This window comes from Lemur catta, chromosome 3 (genome assembly GCF_020740605.2).
Source record: "Lemur catta isolate mLemCat1 chromosome 3, mLemCat1.pri, whole genome shotgun sequence".
Lineage (NCBI taxonomy): Eukaryota > Metazoa > Chordata > Mammalia > Primates > Lemuridae > Lemur > Lemur catta.
The window spans coordinates 90931879-90945783 of record NC_059130.1 but is presented as its reverse complement, the minus strand read 5'-3'; the positions used below and the strand labels follow the sequence as shown (position 1 = coordinate 90945783).

At 51.9% G+C, this 13905-nt stretch overlaps 1 protein-coding gene across 1 annotated transcript in view; it reads right to left on the bottom strand.

Moving 5' to 3' along the window:
• Nucleotides 1-3619, bottom strand: part of TRABD2B (TraB domain containing 2B) — a 215313-nt gene extending 211694 nt beyond the window's left edge. Inside the window, exons 1-2 of the mRNA XM_045548085.1 lie at nucleotides 3188-3619; nucleotides 547-1107 (exon numbers count right to left, since the gene is read on the bottom strand). Of these exons, the coding sequence (XP_045404041.1) occupies nucleotides 547-1107; nucleotides 3188-3289 (663 nt within the window). The 5' untranslated portion in view covers nucleotides 3290-3619. The remainder of the gene's footprint in view (nucleotides 1-546; nucleotides 1108-3187) is intronic.
• Between the last annotated feature and the right edge of the window lie 10286 nt (nucleotides 3620-13905).

The window sequence follows — 13905 nt, the reverse complement described above, 5'->3', positions numbered from 1 at the left end:
CAGCAGTGCTTAACCTCAAACAGCAACCCGGTGCTCTGTGGATGCCAGGACCCGGTACTCCCTGTCAGCCCAGCCCCGGAGCCAGGCCTGCCTCTGCTTCCTACACACACACACACACACACACACACACACACACACACACACACACACACACACGCTGCTGCCTGGCACTATGCACACACCAGCTTCGCGACAGCCTCCAGGGCCTCGGGAAGGCCAGATGCAAACCAGCGCCTCCCTCTTTTTGTTTTTGATCACTCTGATGCTCTGAGGGAAATTCTTTCTGCTCAGGCAAGCACAGCAGGTGGGGAGTGTATATTCCCAACATATAACGCCACTGAAATGAAAGCAAACACCCAAACTCTTACCCCAAATGCTAGCATACGCTGGTTTTCCCACCAAAGCAGCCAGAGTGCTGCCCGGCAGCCGAACAAACCTCTCCCTGGGGAAAGGACTTGGCCCAGGCTTCCCACTAGAGGAGGAAACACACAAGAGGACCGAGGCGCCTGGGGGCCGGCACTCCGGGCTGGGGCGCCGCGTGCCTACCTGGGAGAAGTTGAGCCCGTTGAGCGGGTGGCACTGCTCCTCCACGCGCTCCACAGCCCCGGTGCTCTTCTTCATCTTCTCAGCCTGCTGGGCCAGGTAGAGGTCCAGCACGGGCACGCCCCGGGAGCGCACGTCCGTCTCCGTGAGCGAGTTCACCATGAGCATCACCCACACCGGCCTCTTGCGCTCCCAATTGCCTGCGATGGCATTGAATAGGTAGTCGGCATAGAGCCCCTTGCCCCGCTGCGCAGGCGTCATCCACGAGGGCATCATCAGCTTCACGTAGTCCAGGTGGCGCTTTAGGCGCCAGTAGAGCTCTCGGGGCAGCACGTCCTGCAGGTTTTCTCCATGCGGCAGCAGCTGGCAGCTGGCCAGCGCCGAGATGGTGTAGGGGTCTGTCAGGTCCAGCTCAAAGTAGACACGGGCGCTGGCCTGGAAGGCCGCCTTGGAGTTGTCTGGGATGAAGTCCCAGACTCGGGTGTAGGGGACGTGGATGGTGCCAAATAGGTAGGCCGGGGGATCACGCCGAATAGTCCACAGGAAGGAGTTCAGGTCCCTCTGCTGCAGGGGGAGAGGAAAGGCAAGGCAGTGAGGCTGGAGGCAACAGGTAGAGCCAGGGTTGGCACAGAGGAGTTACAGGAGGACATAAACACGGGAGGCAGAGACCTACACAGGCCACGGAAGCTCACAGACCCACACTGAAATCCTGGCTTTGCCCTGTCTTAAATGTATGATCTTGAGCGAATGACTTCACTTCCCACAGACTCAGTTTCTTCATCTGTAAAATGAGAGTGAAAGCAGCTACCTCAGGGGTTGTTGAGAGGATTAAAAGACACAATGTAAGTATACCAAGCCCTCAGAGCAGTGCCAGGCACAGAGGAAGTCTGCAATGAAGGGAAGCTCTCATTATGATTAGCTTTCGCTGCGAGTGCCAAGCACTGCCACACCACCTGAGAATATTCATGCTCGGCCAAGCCAAACCTTCACCGGTGGTGTTTCATGTGGAGGGTGGGGAAAGGGGGACCAAGAGTCCTGCTCTGGCAAGAAGGGAGGAAGTCATATAACTTTTAAATCCAACCATTAGAAGATACATGCCAAGAGCACTTTGAAAGCAGAACACCTATTAAAAATAGCATACCTATTTAAACAGCTACTTCCCATTCATCAGGGTGGATACAATTTTCTTTTTGGAGGGCAGGTCTGAGGTGTCAGCGACTTTGCTCAGCCAGCTGAGACCATAGATGAGAAAGTGCTTTAAAGCCTTGCAAGGCCAAGTCCAGTCTCCGTATCTGGTTTGGGAGGCAAGGATCCCATTATAACCAGTCCCAAGAAATGTATATAGTCTGGGTGTTTTCCAGGCTCCTCCCCTAAAGTGTATACCTGGTCTCCAACCCCAGTTCTCTGTCATTTTCTATGACCCAAGCTCTGACTATGTGTGTATGTGTGTGTGTGTGTGTGTGTGTGTGTGTGTGTGTCTCGGGGTGAAGGAGGGGCATACAGACAGGGCCGTTTGTCCAGATCCAGGCTAGGGCCAGGGATAAGGGGCATGCAAAGGGAACTATCATTTCTCTTAGGCAAAGCCATTTTCCATCCAGAAAATCCCCTACAGTGCCCCCTCACCACTTGCAAGCTTTAGATCAACTCATAACATTTTTCTGCCTGCTTCTGGCACAAATGAAATGTATGGGGGAACAGTACCTTACTTTATTAACAACCAAAACTGTAAATCCCAGCGTACTGGAGATAAACTGAGCGCCCAGCCAGCGAACCAGCTCCCTGTTTCTCCACAACGCAGGCCACCTGAGGTGCACCTTGCCCAAGGTCAACCAATTCCCTGCTAATAGGGCAGCACACCTCCAACAGCAGGACCCTATAACACTATTTCCTGGCCTCCGGGCCTCCAATTTAGGGTTACCATTAATGCATTGATTGTCACATAGAGGGAAGGATACTGAGGGAAATCAAGGGATTCTTAGTTCTGCAAAAGGAAAATTGTAAGAACCAGTAATTAATTACTCGACCCCCAAGGAAATATTAGGCCAGCACATCCTGGCATTGCCATGTCCTCTCCTCTGAAATCCTCCCCCTTCTCACGAAATAGGGGCATTTTGGAGAGAGTAGGTGCCGGGGCCTGGGCTGCAAAGGAAGAGAGAAGCCGGAACCAGCACCAGGGAGAAAGTTCGCCCCAGGTCAGAGGGGAAGGGCAGGGAGAGAGAGGGGAGCCTGGGAGGGGGCAGAGGTGTGAACCCAAGAGCAAGAGGGCGGATGGAAGTCGGAGAAGAGAAGGGCAAGGAATGGTAGGAGTGGGCAGAGCGACCAGAAGGGGTAAAAGTGAGAAAGAAGAGAGTCAGGAAGGGGCACAGAGCGAGGAAGAGTCCAAGCAGGACCAAAAGTCAAGAGGAGAGCCCCAGAGCGGCAGCGAGCGGAGAAGGGACAGGAGAGAGGGAGTGCCCATCTCGGCGCAGGCTCCGGGCTGGAGCCGGGCAGGCAGAAACCAGGGAAGGGCGCCCGAGGCTGAGCCCAGCGGGCGTAGCGGAGCGGGTGGGCTGCGGTGGGTGCGGAAGGCAGGACCCAGCCATCGTCCCCACGGGGCTGGAGTGCCCCGGCGGGCGGGAGAGTGGCGGGGCAGGCGCTCGCTCACCGATCCGGGCGGCCGGCACTGTCCTCCGTCCGGGGGCTGCGGGCGGGCGCGGGCGGTGGCGAGGAGGGCGGCGAGCAGCGGCCCCGCCAGGGCGGCGTGCATCCTGCCGGGGCCCGCGGGGCGCGGGGGACCCTCCTGGGCGGCTCCCCCTCAGCGGGGCGGGGAGCCCCCAGCTGGGCACGGAGTTTCCTCTGGAGCGCAGGGCTCCAGCCGCTGGATGCTGGAAGCCCTCTGGGGCGTGGCTGAATGTCCCTGCCGGACCTGGGGGTTTCTCTGGGGCGGGGCTCCGCCTGTTGGAAGAGGGGGACCCTCTGGGGCGGGGCGCCTCACCAGGGCGCTCAGCCCCGTTGGCCGAGCCCCGGGGTTCTGGGAGCGTGCGGGGGTCCTGGGACGCGCGGGGGTCCCGGAGCTGCGCCGGGGTCCAGGGGCGCGCGGGGGTCCTGGGTCAGAACCGAGATCCCGGGGTGCGCGGGGGGTCCCGGGATTATGCTGGGCACCCAGGGCGCGCAAGGGTCCCAGGGGTGCGCGGCGCTCCAGGGGGCGCGCGGTGGGACAAGTGCGGCGGAGGGCGCGGCGGGGCTGAGAGTCGGGTCTGGGTCGCCCGGCTGCCCCCGAGCCCGGCTCAGAGGGGCGGCGGGCGGCCGCGCGGCCGCTGCCCGGGCTCCGCCATGCTGCTCCGCGGCCGGGAAGGAGGGAGAGAGGAGGGCGGGAGAGCGGCGCGGAGCCGGGCCGGGCGGGGGGCTGGGGCCGCCGGGGCGGGGGGAGGGGAGGACCCGGCGCGGGGGGCGGGGGGCCGGGGCCGCGCCGGGCCGGGCCGGGCCGCAGGGAGTCGGGGCGAGCTCCGCGCCCGGGCGCGGCGAGGCGGGGTCTGATGGGCATGGCAGACGCTCGCTCGCTCCTCTCGCTCCCTCGCTCGCTCCCTCACACACGCGCGGAGGGAGGCGAAGCCCGCAGCAGCCACTTCCCAACTTTCCAAACTTCCCAGCGCAACTTTTTCCTCTCCTCCCCTGCCCGCGCCTCCTCCTCCCCCCTCCCTCCTCTTCCCCTCGCCAGCTGCGGCCGGGCCGTAGCTTCCGCGTGCGGCCGCCAGAGGGCGCCCGGGCTGAGGCCCCGCTCGGCCAACCTCAGCCGGCTCAGCTGTGCAGGCGGCTGCGTGAGCAGCGACAAGTGTGGGGATGAGGACCAGCCTCACCCAAAGCTTCGGGCCCGGCATACTGGCGGGAGTGAGCAGCGACGCGGGCAGGAGTTGCGCAAGCACTTCGAGACTGGTAGGGAAGGCAGCACACAAAATTCAGGGAAGCTGGTATTTATTAATACAACCTGGTGTCATGCCTGCCATGGGCATGCACTTAGTAGGTACTCTGCAAACACCAGCTGGATTTAAAAAAAAAAAAAAGGAAATGAAATAAAACGAACTAAAAAAACCAAACTAATCATCCTCAAAATTCCGTGGAATCTTCCATTTAAGCAATCCTCTCCCATCTGTTTCCTTGGACCCATGTAGAGTCCCTGTGCCCAGCTCTGGAAGGGTGAGGACTCATATCCCAGTTTCTTAGACCATAAGATTGAAAAATCCCTTAAACCTACCTCCTGTTCATAAGAGTCAAATGAAGCCTAGAGAAGGCCAAGGGGCAAAACCGAAGCTTCTGAACCATTTCCAGTAAATGGGGAAACTGAGTCATGGACACCTTGGTGCTGTGCTATTCTCCTTGCTTGGTTTTGTTAAACAAGGGTTTGCTGACTCTTCTTATCCTGGAAACAGAGGAAGGATGAATTAGGTGATATTGTCAGGAGCCCACAGTCTAGAGAGGGAGACAGGAACAGATATGCAACGAGGCAATTAAAATACATATGGTGGAACAGAGGATACTAGGGGCTGGGAAGGGTGGGGGAAGGGAGGAATAGGGAGAGATGTGTTAAAGGATAAAAATTACAGCTACATGGGAGGAATAAGTTCTAGTGCTCTATACCACTGTAGGATGACTATAGTTAACAATAATATACTGTATAGTTTCAAATAGCTAGAAGAAGGACATTGAATATTCCCAAGACAAAGAAATGATAAATGTTTGAGATGATGGATATGCTAATTATCCTGATCCGATCACTCTATATTACATGTATCAGAACATCACTATATACCCCATGAATATGTACAATTATTATTTGTCAATTAAAAAATAAAATTAAAATAAATAACAAATAAAATACAGGTGACGAATGCCAGGAGGGACAGAAGCACAAGGAAATGGGAGCAGAGAAGTAGAGCTCCTAACACAGCCCAGAGGCCCAGGGATGACTCCTGGAAGGGGGTCTTCAGAGCTAAGTCAGAGATAAGCTGGGTGAGGGAGATGCACAGGTCTCCCAGTGGAGGAAGAGCAAGTGTGAGCACAGGTGCCTGCAGGGACTGCAAGAAGTTAGGTGTGGCTGTAGCAAAAAGCAAGCGACAGAGGCTGAAGTGTGTCTTCTGGCCAGGCTGGGAAGTCCATGCCTTTTATGTACTAGGTGATAGGAAGTCATTGCAAGATTTGAAGTCGAAGGTGGCTGGAGCCGATCTGTGCTCACAAGGGGCATGGATTGGAGGGGGCAAGTTAGAAGCAGGGAGACTGGTGGGGAAACAGGCAGTGAGCAGGGAGCCAGGGCCCAAGCCTAGGCCTCCTGACTCCCAAACCAGTGCTCCCACTCTTCTCCAGAAGGTTGAGTGAGGAACACTGGCTCTGCTAAAGGGGCAGAACAGCTTTCCGGAGCACAGGATCTGGGCCATTGTTACGAACACAAGAAGGGGACATCAGGGAATAGCAGGTTGAACCTCATGAGCCATGTGAAATTGCCACTTTTGTAGCTCAAAAATTAATGAATGTTGGCAATTTCATATGGTTCAACCTACTAGGTGTCTGGAGCAATCTCAGCCTCTCAGCTTCACACACACAACTGGTGACAGATGCTGAGCAGGCCAGAGTGCCCAGGCGGTATGAGGGCTCAGGGCAGTGCCATGCTGCCCACACATGGAGCCCTGAGAGCTGCAGCAGTGACAAGAGATGTCCTTTAAAGAGCCTCCACTTTCTGAAGTTCCAGAACTCCCTACAAAGCCACCAGTAAGGGAAAAGGGAAGTGAGAATTTAATTCTGCTGGAGGGAGGGTCATGGTCCCCATTGGAGAGTTAGAAAACACCAGGCAGATAGTAGCTAAGAAAGAGCCTGATCTAGTTAAAAGGGATGGTGCACATGAATATGTGTGTGTGGTTTTTAAGTCTCCCTCTCCTGTATTGGAAGCAAAAGTTCCTTGATGTCTTTTTTCCCTAAAATTATAAAAATGTTGTTAGCTAATCATCATGAGTGCCAGCTATGACTTCCTCCTCATAGCCACACGTGAGGGCCGTGACCGGGGCAGAACAATCAGCTTCTCTGTGCCTGTCTTTCTTCAGTCAGCTTCCCATCCTCCTTACTATTTTTTTGTGAGTCAGTGTATGAAATAATATGTAAAGATCTTCATCGGTATTGTCACCGATACTCTTTATGAGATGCAAGAACAAATAGTATATACCCTAGAGAATTAAAAGCACATCCACACAAAAACTTCTATGTAAAGCTAGAAGCCACCTAATAGCCAAAGGTGGAAACAACCCAAATGTTCATCAACTTATGAGCGAATTAACAAAATGTGGTATATCGAGACATCATGTTGTATGCTTTAAACATATATAATTTTTAAAATGTAGTATATTCATATGATGGAGTATTATTTGGCCATAAAATGGTATAAAGTACCAATAAATGCTATAACATGGATGAGTCCTGAAAACATTATGCCAAATTAAAGAAGCCAGTCCTGAGAGGACGTATATCATGTGATTCCTAAAATTTATATGAAATGTCCAGAGTAGGCAAATATGGAGAAGCAGAAAGTAGACGATTGGTTGCCTAGGACTAGGAGAAATGGGGAGACTAAGGCTGAAGGGCACTGGGTTTCTTTCTGAAGTAATGAAAATATTCTAAAATGGTGATGGCCAAATAACTCTGTGACTATTAACTAAAAATCATTAAATTATACACTTTAAATGGGTGAATTATATGGTATGTGAATTATGTCTCTATAAAGCTGCTATTTAAAAAAGAACAAACAAGTTTGGGGCCCCAGGAGAGACTGCTCCTCCAGAACAAAGGTCTCAGTTTTTTTCAAACTATTTTTTCTCCCACCTGGTGTAGCGAGAAAGAAGCCCTGGAGGATACGAGGTCCTAAGTCCTAGAGACTTGCCCTGCTTCTGCTAATGTCTCACTGGGTAGCTGTGGGTAGTTCAGTTGCCCTCTCTGGACCTGAGTGTGAGCTGCGGTTCCATGTCATCAGCATGAACAAGCTTGTGGAGCGGGCAACCTTCGAGGGCCTCTGTACCCAACGCTGGAGCTGCAGGTTCCCTGGGCACAGCCTGCCCCCGGCCTTTAGGCAGGATGGGAAAGGGCACAGGGCTCCGCAGGGAACCAGTGGACTCAGTCGCCTGCCTCCTCTCTCCTGGGGCACATCCGGCCCACTTTCCTTTTATAGCATTTTAATTAAGTTGTTCAATCAGATCGGTACCAGGAATCTGTAGGCTGTAACAGCCAGGGCAGGAGCAGAAGCCTTGTAGCGGAACTAAACCAACACAGTCTGCCTCCTGGGCAGATCCAGGAGCCGGCGCTGCTGAGGGTGTCTCTCTTAGGAAGGGAGATGACTGCAGGAAGGTGCCTTGCTCTGGCCTGAGGGCTGCACACCTGGTGGGCCATTGCCCTGGCCGTGGGCCACACTGGCATTTTCAGATAGGCCCAGCCTGGTCTGACCTCCAGCTCTGATTCCTACCCCTGTCATGCCTTATCTTACCCACCCTCAGCCTCTGTCTTTTCCGCTCCCAGCCTGGGTTGGAAGTTAATCCTTGGTGATGGAAGGACATGGTTGCCTTGGAGCTGGGGGAGAAGGGCAGCAGCTCCAGGACCATGCAGAGGTTGGCAGTGCCTAAAACAGTCTAGAGTCATGGAAAGAGCCAGAAAAAAATGTGGACACTGGGCTGATTCAGAAAAGGGCATTTCTCACACCAGTACGAAAGTAGGCACATAGTCACATAGGCACAACAAAGGACTAGAATTGCTAGGTAAGATGGCATTCATTAAAAATGGAAAACCTCGCCTGGGCGTGGTGGCTCACGCCTGTAATCCTAGCCCTCTGGGAGGCCGAGGCGGGTGGATTGCTCGAGGTCAGGAGTTCGAGACCAGCCTGAGCGAGACCCTGTCTCTACTAAAAAAAAAAAAATAGAAATAAAAATTACCTGGTTGACTAAAAATATATATAGAAAAAATTAGCTGGGCATGGTGGCGCATGCCTGTAGTCCCAGCTACTCGGGTGGCTGAGGCAGAAGGATTGTTTGAGGTTGCTGTGAGCTAGGCTGACGCCACGGCACTCACTCTAGCCCGGGCAACAAAGTGAGACTCTGTCTCAAAAAAAAAAAAAAAAAAATGGAAAACCTCACTGCAGTCCGGTGCTGTTGGGGAATGGGGTGTGCCCAGGAATCAGCCCAGGGTTTTGTCCATAGGGAGCTTGGCACTGCGGACAGAGATGCAAACAACAGGGGGTCTGGGAAACAAATAGAGGGGACAAAAGGGGCAACTAAGTCAGCCTTAGGAGAAAGGAGATCAGCAAAGGTCTCTGCCAAGAAGGTGATGTCTGAGTTCACCTTTAAGGATGAGCAGGAGTTGGACAGGGAGGATGAGGAAAGGAATGTGAAACAGTGGGAAGAGCATATGCCAAGGCATGGGGGTGCCAGCGTGTGGCACATTCAGGGACTGTAAACAGTGTAGGGGAGAGGGAGGATGCAGGAGAACCACTGGGGAGAGTCAGAAATAAGACTGTGCCCGGAAGGACTATGCACAGGCTTGGAAAGCACTTTATCCTGCCACTCAGAGGAGACAATCTTCTTAGCTTGCTCTGCATAAATTGTGGGTGATGGTTGAGGGTTGAAGGTTGACGGTTGAGGGCTGATGGTTGAACCTGACATGCCAGGTTCCAGACAGGCTGTGTGCAGCCCTCGGAGCTATAACAGCAATGGTAGGCTTTATCTCTGTTAACTAACAAATATTTATCGGGTCCCCGTATGTGCCGCAGTGTCTTAGACGGGAAAGAGTATAGTCCGGCTCTCTGGATACTTGTCATTTCTGAACAAGACAAAAATAAGTAGGTGGCAAGTTCAAATGCATTTAAGTGAATAATACTGCAGTGAACACAGTTGGGGGCTGGGTACAGATATCTCTTCCACATACTAATTTTATTTCCTTTAGATATATTCCCAGAGGTGGGATTGCTGGATCATATAATAGTTCTATTTTTAATTTTTGAAGAACCTTCGTACTGTTTTTCATAATGGCTTTGACAATTTACAGTCCCACCAACAGTGTACAAGGATTGGTCAAAGTACTAACTTTCCACTTATAAGATGAACAAGTTCTGGGGATCTAATGTTACAGCAGGGGCAGTGAGGAAGGGGTTAATTAATTTGATTATAATAGTCATTACATGATGTGTACATATATTAAATCATATTGTAAACCTTGAACATATGCAATCTTTTATCTGTCAATTAAATATTTTAAAAGAAATAACATTTAGAAATCCTCCCCCCAACTTCCACATAAGGGCCAGGTGAGCGATGCAGTGTTGTAAACATTCAGGCAAAGTCTGGGAGAGCATCTTCCTGCAGGAGGCAAGATCTGAATTAGGCTGTAAAGGAGAAGTAGGATTTAAATAGATGGAAAGAGCCTTGCTTGCATTCCAGGCAAGGGGAATGATGAACGAGAAGGGGCCAAGGTGGGCCAGGGAAAAGAATATTCTGGCTGGAGAAGAAAGGGTGATATTGAGAGAGTGGCCCAGAGTGGGGACTGGGCTGGGTGGCATTGGGTGGTAGATTGGCCAGGGAAGGAGGAGAAGGAGCTGCAGGTTATTGCGGACTGATTCTGTGCCAGACCCTTTATCTAAAGGGTCTCAAGGATGTTGTGAGACAGATACTCTTACCTGTTCATTTTATAGATGAGAAAAGTGAGTCCCAGAGGGGAGACCTGACATATCCAAGCCACACAGCTGATACTTAGAAGGACTGGGCTGTCTAGTTCTTTCCACTAAAGCACTTGCTTCCTTCAAGACACGAGTGGGAAGGTAGTGCGGGCAGCACAGGCCAGATGGGTATGGCTTGTGAACACACATGCACACACACAGTCACTGGGGGACACATGCCATCACTGGGGGGCACGCTCATACCACACATGGCGATGCCTCGGTGTGTCTCCCAGGCTAATTAGTAGGATGATTGTCATTTAGGGGGCTTTGGCTTTCACTTTAGCCCAAGCTATGCGAGGCTCCATGTCTCTATTCAGGATTCTATAGAAGTATGGAAAGGGAAAAAAGAAATGTGATGCTTGAAACAAAATACCCCATCGAGCTGACCACTAAATAGCACTTAGACCCCAAGTATACACACAGCTGCTTTATGTAATGAAAGCTGCGGACCATGTTCCTGGATATAAAATAACAAACCACATATAAAGTTTTACGTTGCTGTGTAATTAGCACGGATCTGTGAGTGTGCGAGCGGGCCAGGAGGAGGGGAGGGGGGCTTGGGCCTCGGCGCAGAGAGCACGAACCGTGGGGCTGAGAAGATGGGAGTCTGAGTCCCTGCTCCACCGCTCTGTAGCCCTTTGACCTTGGGCAAGTGATGGAAACACTGTAAACTTCTAATTTCGTACCTGTCAAAGGGGTACCGGTACATGTCATAGCAATGGTTTTTCCCTCCTCCCTGCCCCCAGGGAGAGTGTACCATTGTGACACTTGACAATGTCTGAAGACTTTTTTGGTTGTCAAAACTGGGAAGGTGCTCCTGGCATCTAGCAGGTGGAGGCCAGGGTGATGCTCAATATCTTACAATGCACAGGACAGTCCCCCTACAGGATTGCTATGTGGTGACATAATCATTACGAACTTTTATTGAGCCTTTACTGCATGTCAGGCACTGTTCCATCGCTTGATTTAAGTGTGTCAACTCTTACCTGTTCACAGCGAACTCTGAGGGAGGCCCTACCATCATCCTCATTCCCCAGACGAGGAAACTGAAGCTCAGGGAGAAAACTTGCCCAAAGTCACCCACCCCGTAGGTGGTGGGGCCAGGGTGTGACCCACGGTGGTGTGGCCCCAGAGCCTGCCACCCGCGAGCGGGAACTCGTGCTCAGTAAGTGCCTGCCTCAGTGCCTGGCACGTGGTAGTGACGGTGACTTCCGTGAGGAGAGTAAGAAGAGTCAGTCACACAGTAGTGCAGCACCGACGCATTGAGGACCTACTCAGCGCTTGGTACTGAAGAACTGGTGGGCTAGATAAGGTCGTTGTTCCCATAGCTTACTTTCTAGTTGAGAAGAAAACTCAGAAACAAACAAATAAAAAAAAAATGGAGGCAATGTAAGTGGTAGAGACGGTCTCGGGAGTGGTGAGGAGTCTGCCGCGGGAAGAGCATTTCCGCAGAGGGAACAGCTGGGCAAAGGTCCCCAGGCAGGCAGCCACCTTGGTGGGTTCAGGAAACAGGGCTAAGTCCAGGGAAGCCCAGCCCAGGTGAGGGAGGGAACGTAAGGGATGACGTTAGAAAGGAGGGGGCCGGGTGAGGTAAGAGCTTGCAGGTCAAGGTAAGGAGCTGAATTCTAGCTTCACCGAGAAGCTGCAGAAGGGTTTTGCAGAAGAGTAACATGATCTGATTTACGTTTGTAGAAGGTCATTCTGACTTGGGTGTGGAGCGTGGGGTCGTGGCAAGCAGGGAGTTTAGGGAGTAATTCAGTGAGGACCCTGCAGCAGTGGTCAGGTGGGGATGACGGTGTCTCTGCCTAGGGTGATTGTCATGGGACTGGAGGAAAGTGAGTAGATTTGGTTCATGCAGAATTAGAGCCAGTAGGGACCATGTTGTGACAGGTACAAGGTGGGGGTGAAAGGAAGAGAAGAATGAAGGCTGGTGCTGAGGTTTGTGTCTTGAACAACTGGCTCTGTTAACCGAGACAGGGAAGCCAGAGGCAGGAGTGGAGGTTTGAGGGGGCGCAGGGGAGCTATGGAGAGTCAGTTTTAGGTCATGTTTAGCATGAGCTGCCTGCTAGGACCCAAGTGGAGGTGTTAGGAAAGCGGTTTATAAATAAGCCTGGGGCTCAGGGGAGCAGGCAGGGCTGGAAGGATAAATTTAGTAACCACTTAGTATCCATTGCACAGAGATGATATTTAAAGCCAAGGACCTATGAGATAGAGGAGAGAGAATGAATGAATTGAAGAAGACCTAGGTTAAGTCAGAAGTCAGGGGACTCACTCATTTCAAGTTTGGAAGAGAAGCATCCATCAAAAGAGACAGAAGTAGGAGAAAAACCAGGGGAGAGAGGTGTCAAGACATCCAATAAAACACAACAAAACAGGGAAGTGACCATTAGGTTTGACCACAAGAGGTTGACATGAGGCATTTCAGTGGACTGTTAGGGACAGAAGCTCAAGTGAAATGTGTTGAAGATAAAGAGGGAGGTGAGGAAGTGGGACAGCCACTACAGGCAGCTTTCTCTAGGAGTTTTGTGATAAAACGTAAAGAAATGGAGTGGAGTAAGAGCATGAGGTCAAGGGAGAGACTTTAAAAACATAAGTCGTATAGTGCATTTGTGGGCTGACATGAAGGAGCTAACAGAGAGGGAGGAACTTCCAATCTCAGAGAGGGGGGAGTTCACTGGAGAAGCCCTTGACAAGTCCAATGGCGGGAAGAGGCTTGAGACCCCGAGGCAGTGGAGGGGCTCATCCTTATTAGGACATTGCAGCTGCGATTGCAGGAGGAAGGCAGCAAGCTTGTGAATGATGCAGGTAGGCAGGTGGGTAGATGAAGCTGTTGGAAATAATTATTTCCCCTTTCTCAGAGAGGAAGTTTGGAGCCCTGACCTGGGCCACTGGTCAGCCCCCAGCCCTGACCACTGATACGGACTAAGCCTTAATCCTGGCCCCAGACTAGTTCTGCCCCACAGACCAAATGTCTAATCCTGTTGATAAGAGAGATCCTGGAAAAGGGATGCAGATGACTCAGCATCACCACCTCTACTGCTGAAAAGAAAACTTGAAGCAAAGTGAGGTGTAGGTTGAGGGCTGCCTTCAAGGCAGTGTCAAGAAGGGGAGTGCCAAGGACCTTTCAGAGGAGGGGTTGGTAAGACTAGACCCTCACATGGGCAGTGTCGTGATAGTGGAGAGCCAAGACCAGGAGGCTATTGACATGGGACAAAAGTTGGGCTTCCTTGGAAGGAAAGGCCCAGGCAGAGGTGGGAATGGAGAAATAACCGTGCCTGGCACCAAGGGCATGCAAGCAGCGCTGAATGACGTGTATATGGCTTGGGTGGGGTTACTGGTGGTTCCCCTAAATCTAAGAATACTGAGTCTCTTCAGCTTTTTCCTTTTTAATGGACTCTTGTGGGCCCAATGTGGCCTGTGCAAATAGTGTTATACGTTTATATGGTGATCAAGACTTTATAACTGCAAAATATACGCTGCATAAGAAAAGGCTTCACAACTTCCCAGCTTAATCCCTCCAGACCTCGATTTTCTCATCCGTAAAGTGAGAGCAGTAGCAATGTGTAGCTCACAGGTTTGTTGTAGGGATCAGAGTTAGATGATGGACGTGAAAGCAGTTTGTGTTCTGTAAAGGGCCATGCATATTG